We start from the raw sequence: 10666 nt of genomic DNA, 5'->3' as shown, positions 1-10666 counted from the left end.
CCCTTTGCACAAAGCCTCCCCCAGCACACATTATGCTGTTGGGAGCCTACACCAGCCTGTTGATACAGCTGCCAGTGGAGATTATATGGCAACACAGAATTACATGGCAACACGTGGTTCCTGCTGAAATTAGGAAAAGAGAACAGGAGTTGCACAGGGAGTCCCTTCCATCTCTGCTTCTGCTTTCCACAGGACATTTGGAGATCTGAAATCATCCCCAAGCTGAGGAAAACACATCCTGACACTGACACTGCTGAATTCCCTTCAATGCTTCCTTCAAATTAAGATGTACACTAAGCATGCTGTTCAGATAACAGGGAGAACTGTAGACTCCAGGGAGCATTCAAAAGTATTAGACAGGATGTGTGCAGGTAAGGAGCAGAGCAGTTGGGATTTGTGAGAAGAATTGTTTACTTACAGCTCCAGGTCTGTGCAGAGCAGAAGCACCCAGCAATCCCATTTCCCGAAGGTATGCCAGCTCAGCAGCTCTTCTTGCCATTTCAACCTTGTGAGAACCTGGGGGGGTCCAGCCAATGCCTCTGAGCCAGTTCAAGTCAGACTTGTATTTTACCTGGGAGAACGAAACATTCACCAGGATGTATTACTTTATTGGGCCCTGGGTATTCAAGAGAGAGCATATAAAGAACAGCAAAGTCAATAATAAAAAAATTATCCATTTTTAGCAAGCAAACTGTGGTTCTTTCAAGAAGGTGATTTTGTTGGCAGGTAAGGTTTGCCAAGGAGATTGCACAGACAGCCCCGAAACCAGGGAAGGACCATATTGCCCAGCCACACTTACATCACTCTGCAGCTTATAGGCCTGCTTTGCATGTTTCACATTTAGCTGCTCAGGGTCACAAGTGTATTGGTGCAAGGGCTGCCTGTAGTTAACATTGCTTGCAAGCTGCTGGCTTCTCTTGGCATGGAGGAATCCTGGCTGGTTGAGGTGACTCTGGAACTGTGCCCTGTTTAGGGCATAATCACTCCTGTATTGGATGTCGCTCTGGAGTTTCCCCACTCTGAGGACATGTCTGATTTTGGGATCATCATTTGCACTGAGGAATCCAATCTGCTGGCCTCTGTCTCTCAGGAAGGCTTCTCTGTATTTGTACTGCAGGAAGTGCAGAGGAAAAGCTCATTTTCACATTCAAATTACCTTCAAATTCTGTTATGAAATAACTTATTCTCCCCTAGCCATCAATCATGTTTCTTGTAGTGCACAAAGACCAAGGGTTTGTTTGATACCAATCTACATCTCCTAATCTAACAAGACACTTTAGAAGAATGACCTTTGTGCTCAATTTTAAAGGAGTGGAAAGACTTAGGCAGCCCAAAATGCTCATCTCTCAAAAGTAATCAGAGATCCTCCTACTGTTACACTCTTGGATACACAATACACAGCTCAAGCAATGAAGCTCCTCTACCTTTAGCTTTCTTGCCAACTGTGGTCTTCTGTGCTCAAAGATGACCCACTTTATCCTAGACCATGCTTTAACTATTCATAACCTAATACCTATTTTATTTGATTAAATCATAATATGTCTTCTTCCCAAGAAAAACTCTTGGGACATAAAATGGAACAGCTTGGTATTGGACACTATTAATGGCAGCCTTCAGCTGGAAATCTTTGCATTTAACCAGTACTTGGTTTCATTGGATCACCAGTATTCCACACCAGAACAAAGTCCACTCATGTCAGAATTCACCCATTTTTACAGGATGGGGTGGCATGGGAAGAGGGTTGGGAAGTGTTTGAAACAGAACAATTCTTACATCACTAGCAATCTCTCTTGAAGCCTTTGCTGTCTGGAATGGGATGGCGTCAATCCTAAAATCATAGCCAGATGCCCTTGTCTGTTCCCAAGATGTTTTATACAATTTCTGTGTTGAGAAGAAAAGAACAAAACAGTCATTTCCCCCTGCAGTTTCTTAAACGCAGTCCCATAACTGCAATAATAAATGTTTTATCCTACTGGGCTTATTTGTATCAGGAGTCATCAGCACCATCTCCAAGGTTTTGATCCAGATCTATAGCGCTTCAACTTCTTTTCTATTCACCATAATGATAAAATGCCTCATCTGAAAAGTGCCACCAGGGTTTCCTTTTGTACTTGAATGTGGTTGTTTTTGATGTGATTTAATTTCTATTAGAAACTGTGATGCATCAGTCACATCAATATTGCATTGATATTGCCCTTATTCTCTCTTTTGATGCATCCACTCACAGTGTCTTGGGTTTCCTGGCATCATAATTTCAATATCAGTTATTTCAAGCTTTTCAAATGATCCTCGTCTCTATCCCCAGCCACATGTGGCTTCATTAACTCATGTGGAATAACAGCTGGTTCTAACATATTTAATGTGACTTTGAGGATGTGAATCACATTTACATCCTGAAGAGAAATTGCTCTAGATTTGGTTCTTCTTCCATCAGTAGTTTTCTTAAAATAGCTTCCAGTCTGCAGGTTCTGCTACATGGCCATGACACTTTTGGCTGTCCCTTATTTATTTTATTTATTTGCTTTCTGTAAGTCTTTGATTCATCCCTTCTGGGGTTTGTGACCATATGAAAAGAAGCACAAAATTCACTCCACATTTTAAGATAATCTTCTGTTTCACTGGTGAATGTAGTGGTAGGTGCTGCTAAATCTGACAGTAAACTGAGATGCCAGAAATCCTGCAAGACGGCCAGGGCAGAAGCAATGCAAGCATCACTGTACAGCCTGCTAACAGGTATAGGGCTGACCTTTCATTTGTCTGCAATCCTTGCACACAATATTTGCCTTTTTACAGTTTCCTCTATTGCTTCAAAAAATGTAATTTCTACTTGTTTCTTTCACCTATCTCAAAGCTCCTTACAAACTAAGGTCATTCTGATGCTACAGGTAAAGACAAGAGCTATTTAATCAGGGAACAGGACATTAGGAATAGACCGAGTTCCTCTGTATGAGATAATGTGGAAACAAATTCTCTTTACACTAATTCCACACACTGATTCAGTTACATCCAGATTGATGACTACTATGCCTAAGGGATCAGTTCAACACAGTGTTGCAGCTTCAGAAAGGTAGATTATATAGTCAAGGAAAGAGGATTCTCCCTCCTCCCTCAAACAAAATCGAAAAGATTTTAATTTGTAACTAACCATGTCTATGTTGAAGGTTTGAAATCCTTAGTAATAGCTTACTAGGAACGTTGAATGAATGCTCAGAAGGAAAATTAGCAGACTTTTCCTGATTCATCCAGCCCAAACCTAGCAACATGTTGGCTGTTCACTGCCTCTGGCTTTTTTTTAGTTTTGATCAGGCTTGGAGAACCTGCCTTCTACATACATGGAAGTTTTTATTCCCTAACAAGTTTACCAAGTCAGCTCCCCAAAGGAGAAGGTTTACTTACATCACTGATGTAAAGTGCATTCTGGCGGGCTCGGATAAAATCCGGATGATCAGGAGGTAGGGTGTACCTGTGCCTGCCTTCGAAACCTCCAGCCTTGTACAGTCTCTGTGGGGCCAAAAGTCATTGAATGCAACTGACACCGGAAGCAATGTCAAGATCAATTCTTTTATGCAGTATAGTACAGCAAAAGTTAAGATCACTCATACATTAGAATGAAACCTACCTCATTGCACTGGAGGTAGCTGTTTTTGGCATGAATCAAATTCGGAGAGTCAACCACGGCAGTGAACTTCAGACTTTCTGGCTTCTGACGGTACTTTACCTGAGGGGGGGAGCAGGCAACAAAAACAAACAAAGGGAAAAAAACCATGAGATGTTTCTGTTAATGATATACGAAAACTCCCAGAGTGTGATGACTGGGGTAAAACATAAAAGACATTTTCCTGAAGCCACTGTTCTGCTTTAGTCTCAGTAGCTCTTTCAGCTAGGGACTGGGGATGCCTTTGTATCAGGCACCAAACTTTTTGTTGTGTGTGTCTTTGTGTGTGTGTGCAAGAAGGATTTCACACTGAAAATTCACATGCAAAAAGCTTTTGAACATTACACTTTTGACAGCTCAAAATTTTTCTCTATTAATGCATGATACTGAACAGGCAAATGCCCCTTCGGTGTGGTTGTCAGTGCTGTATCTTTCTATATAACTTCCACCACCTGCTGAGAATTTCATAATGGAGTTTCCTGCATTAATTTATTGCTACATGTTTTGCTTATACTCTTGTGTTTCATTTGGAATGGAAAATATTCAGCAGGTGTCACACAGTGGACTTGTGTCTCCTGTACTGCTTCTTGGTAACTTACACCTTGTATAAACAGGCTCCCACATCAAAAGGAAATGATAAGCTACATTCGTAAGTGTCATGTAACGAGGAGCCTTGATGGTAAACAATTCCTACAGACTTGCTATCCCATGAAAGATTTATCAGTTACCTCACTGATGAGCTCTCCAGCCTTCTTTACACTCTCTATCTGCGGAGATCTCAGAGCCATCCAACCAACTCCTTTCATGAAGTTCAGGTCTGATTTATAGCGATGCTGTTAAAAATGAAAATCGTTAGCTATCAGTTTTGTATCCACAGCTATTAAGGTTTTTTAAAAAACTCCCTGGTTCATATTCACATTTTGAGGTTTTTCATTTGCCATGCACATATCAGATCGTAAAGCCAAACTGTTTGCATTTGTTCGTTCCACCAGGAATTAAATAATGTATCATATGCAAGTTACAAGAGAAGGCCCCACGAGTGAATTAGTATGGCTCAAAGCAGTAAGTAATAACCTGTTTGTACTGGGCGTAAAAGAACCTCTTTTGAAATAATTTTATGAGGTGAGTTCAAGTCAGGAATACTAATTATTTTATCTGGTTCATGGTTCCTCATTAACCGCATTTCTAGGAGGACACATTACTCTTCCTTTACTCACATTAAAGGCTTGCTTTTACCTCCTAATCTATTAAAGAAAATCAGGCAGACCCAATAAAAAGTGAAAGTCAGGAAAGTACCCGCAATCCCCACAATCCTGACTTCACTTCAGAGTCATGGTGTCTCACTGTGGGACTTTAATCCAATCATCCATTTTTTTCATTTTTTTGGTCTGCCCTATATGTGACAGGACATGACAATCAATTAACTCAAGTGTACTGTACATTACTCTACTAGGCAATGAGGGTATCAGGCAAAACCATCATCACCACTTGTCTGGGCTCCTGACTTGGGGTTCTAAAGGCAAGAGCCAAGCACTGAGGCTCTCCCTCACATCCTATCCTGTTCCTCTGTAGGCAAGCTCAGGAGTACCTAGGGTAGGGTCTGAAATAAAGATTTTACCTCACTCTGTAGCATGTGGGCTCTTTTGGCCCACTTCATCTTCATGTCTTCTGGGAGTGCTGTAAATTCATGGAGTCTCTGTCTGTAATCTTGATCACTCGCTAAGGCCTGGGCTTTCCTGGCATGGACAAGGTTCACCATGTCCATGGGCAGATGAAACTGAGACCACACTTCTTGGGATCCTTTCTTGTACTCTTGTTCACTCTGTAATTTGGCAGCATGCAAGCAGTGCAGCAACCTGGTGTCATCCAGAACACTTCTGGCACCAATGTGTTTTCCTCTCTCCATCACAAAATTGTGTTTATATTGGTACTAAAAATTAAAACAAAAGGGTAAAAGTGAAAATGTGCCAAACTTAGACTGGCTATTCCAGGTAACTAACTTAAGATAAATTACTGAAGTATCTGTTTTCTGTAAAACCAGTCAAGGTACGTAGCACTAGAAAGCAATTGTTTGAATATCTCATTGCTCTCAAATTTAAATACCACGGGAACTGCAACATTAAAGTTAAGCACATCTCAATGCATTTTCTGAATATGCCCAAAGCATTGATCATGTTTAACCTCAAATCATGTATTTTTATTATCTCTCTGAGAATTTTATTCCTATCGCCAGGAATGAGAATGTAAGAGAAACAAACAAAAGACAGAAGAAAAAAAATCTATACAAAAGCAAAACATCGTGCACTCTGTAGCCTTCAGATTTGCAAATGCCACCCAGCTATTTTAAAGAGTAAATTCAGTTTTCCTGGAAAGAATAAGAACCAGCAACCCCTCATTCTCATCTTAGCTGTGACTATGACTCTCCCTGTGATCTTGCATTTATCCTCTCTGTGAAATAGTGATGATGATGATAATGCTTATTTATACAGCATCAACAGGGTGCTTAGAACTTTAAAGGGAAGGCCTGGGCCCTGAAGAGTTCATAATGTAGTTGAAATGGGATAATAACACTTATCTACCACACAAGAGAGTTGTGGGGATTAAATTACAGCATCTAATGTTTATAAAGTGCTTCCAAGATGAAGGGCCAAATTCAGATCTGTTGTAAGTGGATGTAATTCTATTATGGACTTGTACCCTCTAGAGCAGATCTGAAGCTGTAACCAAAAGCACTCTGCAAAATATGGTTAAGTATATATTATAAATTACAGCTAGGAATGGTTGCTTCATTAAACAAACACAGGTGAAATATATTCATATTTTATCACATGATAAAGTATGCAACTAAATACTACCACAAAATGAATACTTTTTCCATCTTCCTAGAATTTATTAAATATCTTGTGAAGGAGGGATGAACCTAGGCTTTCTGAGAAATGGATGCCACCATGTCTGAGTGTTTTGCATACAACAATCCAAACAATAGGATATTTATAAGGATAAGATTATTTGTTTCCTCTATTTCAGAATTTAAGGGGACATGTATTTCCAGGAATTTGCACTGATTTTTACTTCCTAACCAGACACTTCCAAATGTCAGCTCAAAGCAAAGTGGACAGAGGTAGTGGGCACTTCATAATATGAGGAGCTGAAAGCCTGAAAAAGAGCAGAATCCCTGTTTTTGCTGTTTGCAAATTCTTTAATTCATTTGCTATTTCCCACTGGAAGATGTTTAACCTGGCTTGGTTCCCGATTAGCAGCGATTCTTCGTCTTCTTTTTTTTCCTAATTCACACAAAGAATCTCATTCATAAGTAATATATTCTGTCTCACACTTGTCTCACATGGTTATGGAGTTGCTTTAATTCAGCAAAATCTGCCTTATACATTGTTCTACATGAAGTTAACAGAAATTAGGCAAGAAGGGAGGTTGAATCATTCAACTCACATCACTGGCAATTTCTCTGGAGGCCCTGGCAGTCTGGAATGGGAGTGCTTCCATTGTCAGCTTGTAGCCTTGAGCACGTAGATTATGCCAAGATTCTCTGTATTTTGCCTAAAGTAGGAAAGGCACATGTAGACTGCTGTTTCACTTTTAAATGCACAAAGGAACAAACAAAGAAACCATCTTTCATTTGTTATTCTGTGTTACAGTCTCATTCTTTATAATCAAAGGATTTTTTTAAAATTATCTTTGGGAAATCCTACTAACTCAGACAAAACATGTCTCGTTCTTTATGTAGATTTAATTTACTCACAACCTTATATATGCTAATGGAGATAAATATCATTATAATCAAATCAGGGAAAGCATACATAGAATAGACCTCAAATTTCCTCTACTTATCCATCTTCCTTGCCACTGCACAATTCATCCTGCATCTGAAATAAGTGCAAGAAATGCAGAACAAATTCTTACATCGCTGAGGTTGGCTGCATTTATTCTTGCCCGTGTAAACTCTGGCAGACCCAGCGTTGGTGTGTAGAGATGCCGACTGTCCTCTCCTGCTGCTTTATAGAGGCGCTAGGAAAGAGATCAAAGAGACAACTGAAATTAATTTTCTCTCTTGTTTCAGTGATACAATAGCAGTACTTAAGTTGTTAATGATTGTGACAGCTACAGTCAGCCATCATTGAAAATAGGTAAGAGTGTATCACTCTTTCTGGGCATAAAGATGGGGGGCTTTTGCTGGGCATAAAGAACATTTACATTAAGTTTTATAAATATATGTTGATGCCAAACCCCTACATTCTTAGCCTTGCATTGTTACATTCCTAGCAGGGCAAAAGTAGACCTAAGAATGTTAAGGGCATCATGAATGTGTGTTAAATAAAAGGGCAAGCATTTCTGGTAGACTGGGCATATTTTCTAGCTTGAATTTTTTCTTCAAATTATTATATATGATTTTGGTCATTTTTCTATAGGTTTTGTCTTGTTTTTTTCATAATTTAAAAAAGTGATTCTTTTCTTAGGAGCCCTCAAAGGTGGATCATACTATGCAAATGAGCTCACTCTAGAACGCCTCGCAGCCCTGATTTTTTAGTCTCTTCTTCATGCAAAAAAACCCTAATAATGGAACTCTGTTGTATGGATACTATGTGAGCTTTTTGAAAGAGATTGAATTGAAAATTGTATTAAATGTTTGGAAACAAACAAAAAAAGTGATCTAACGGTGAAAAAGCACAAATCTGTGACGTTTGCGCTTTTTTTGATGCATTTTGCTTTCAGAACAGGGTTGTCTCTTTCCCACTTCTCCATCCCCAGCTTGCTGCATTTTGAAAAGCATATTTTTTGATTCACATTAGGAGAGCCTACCTCATTAGCAATCATATTGCTGAATTTTGCATGAAGGAGGCCAGGAGAGTCTGTCACCGATGTGTACTTGAAGGAATGTGGCTGCTGACGATATTTACTCTGAGTTCACATACAAAGAAAAATGAACAGAATAGGTAAATTGTCTTGTCAGATAAGGGACTTTTTCCAATTCCAGTGGCCTAGTGCTGCTTCTTATGCTTAAAACTCCAGTTTGTCTATTAATCCTTAGTCTAATTTACTTTTTGCTATTCTGAGTTAGGTGCATTCAAGTCTCACAGGGGAAATGAAAAGTAAATAAGGAATAAGGCGTGAAAGGGAAAAAAATGTGCTGCTGTGCTGAATATGCTGAAAACAGTAATGAGGTTATTTCACCCCTTGGTGTCATTAACGCTGGGTAGTGGAATTACAGCAAAGGCAGTCCAGTCCAGAGAGAGAAGGAGCTGCACAAGCCCACTGAACTTTTTTGTGAGGAAAAACAAGGTTCCACCTGGCCTGTGACCCTACATCAGAAGTGTGAAGAAAACAACTGCAAGATCACTGCAAGCGTTGATCTGTTCCCTAGAACACAACTCTTTATTTTTCCTCATTTCACATCTACTTGAATATGGGCAAAAGACGCAAGATTTGAAACCAGGAGAAACTGTACTGAGAGAACACAACAGAGAAAATAAAAGTCTGGTTACAGGGGGAGAAAAACAATAGAACACAAAAGCAGCAGGTGAAAAACACACTGACTGTAAAGCAGGAGAAGAGCTGAGGACCATGTGAGGTACTGGGCACTGCACAGCTCATTCTAATTTTGGAGAAACAGTACAAGGTACTTATTACAGATAGGCACAGCCTTCTTTTTAGTTGAAAAAGCCCATTTAAATTCTAAAATAAATAACATAAAATAACCACCTCCTGGGTCTGAAACACAGGAGAAAACATTTGCAAAAGAAGTTAGCAAAGTTTGCAAAGCCCAGAATTCCATCAGGTTCACCCATCTGCACTTAGGACACGAGTGGAATGATCAAACGCGAGGGGAGGGAGTCTGGCATTATCCACTGAGTCACTTTGCCAGCCCAGTCTAATAGAAAGACATCTGGCAAACTCTTGTTCATAGTGGAGAAATCAAAACCCTCTTTTGTTACCTCACTGATGAGTTCAGAAGCTTTCTTCTTTCCTTCAATCTCCAGGGCCCCTGGAGTAATACATCCAACGCCTCGCATAAAGTTCATGTCAGACCGATATAAATTCTAAAGAAAACCAAGCAGAAGTAATTAGGAGTTTGCATTTGAGATGCCCTATATTTATTCACCCAAAAATACACAATAAATCCATTAAAATTAGTATCTACCACAGATAGTTCATACACATTGCCCTAAGATCTTGTGTTTATGAATGTGTCTGTGTGAATACAGCCCTGACAGATCTACAGCACAATGCAGGATTCTGAGGGCTACTGAGCCTCGTGAACACCAAATGATGCCTCAACTCCTAGCTTCTATTTGTGACCTTGAAAAAACCTTTTCTAGGTACATGAATTTTCTCCATATATAATATATAAATCAGAGGTAGACATTATTGATTTATAAATATACATAAAATAAGACCAGTTTATAAAAACCTAAGACAATATCCTTAAATAAAGGATAGTAGCTTTTAAGTAAGAGAAACTGTAGACAAAATAGCCTTGATTTTTAACAGTTCTGAATGGTCATAAGTAAGGAACACAAAGGAAAAATAGCACTGAGCCACTGCATACACTTCATTAACGTATTTTCCAGACCACCAAACCTAGCAGTGACTCACTGTAAATACTAATTTTTAAAAAGTTACCAATAGGCTACAGATAAATACATTACAACAATATTATTTCATTTGATAATGAGGAGGATGAGGAGTAGGATGGATGGAAACTTGCCTCAGAATCTCTGATTATGTGTGTTTCACCCAAATTAGGGCAGCACAACTGGAATCTGACGTTACACTTGTTTGGACACGGTCTGCCATCTCCAACTCTGTTGGCTGGAAGTGTTGAACTGATCTACAGCAGCATTTTGTGGCCAGACATGTTTGAAAGATACAGCCCCCCCTGAGGTCTGCAGGGGCAATGTAATCTATGAAAAGCCCTTTGCTCAAGGCTGTGCCTACAGATTTGTAAGTCATTACCCAGTTAATTTTACTCAAAAATACATAGGGAGTTAAGCTCGT

The 10666-nt window shown here is 39.5% G+C and overlaps 1 protein-coding gene across 1 annotated transcript in view; it reads right to left on the bottom strand.

Annotated features, from left to right (window-relative positions):
• The window catches only part of NRAP (nebulin related anchoring protein), a 47811-nt gene that overhangs the window by 1152 nt on the left and 35993 nt on the right, over positions 1-10666 (bottom strand). Inside the window, exons 31-41 of the mRNA XM_032116664.1 lie at positions 9604-9708; positions 8471-8569; positions 7574-7678; positions 7103-7210; positions 5274-5585; positions 4384-4488; positions 3620-3718; positions 3397-3501; positions 1774-1881; positions 800-1111; positions 419-571 (exon numbers count right to left, since the gene is read on the bottom strand). Of these exons, the coding sequence (XP_031972555.1) occupies positions 419-571; positions 800-1111; positions 1774-1881; positions 3397-3501; positions 3620-3718; positions 4384-4488; positions 5274-5585; positions 7103-7210; positions 7574-7678; positions 8471-8569; positions 9604-9708 (1611 nt within the window). The remainder of the gene's footprint in view (positions 1-418; positions 572-799; positions 1112-1773; positions 1882-3396; positions 3502-3619; positions 3719-4383; positions 4489-5273; positions 5586-7102; positions 7211-7573; positions 7679-8470; positions 8570-9603; positions 9709-10666) is intronic.

Source organism: Corvus moneduloides, chromosome 8 (genome assembly GCF_009650955.1).
Source record: "Corvus moneduloides isolate bCorMon1 chromosome 8, bCorMon1.pri, whole genome shotgun sequence".
In the NCBI taxonomy this organism is placed as follows: Eukaryota; Metazoa; Chordata; class Aves; order Passeriformes; family Corvidae; genus Corvus; species Corvus moneduloides.
This window is presented reverse-complemented; position numbering and strand designations above follow the sequence as displayed.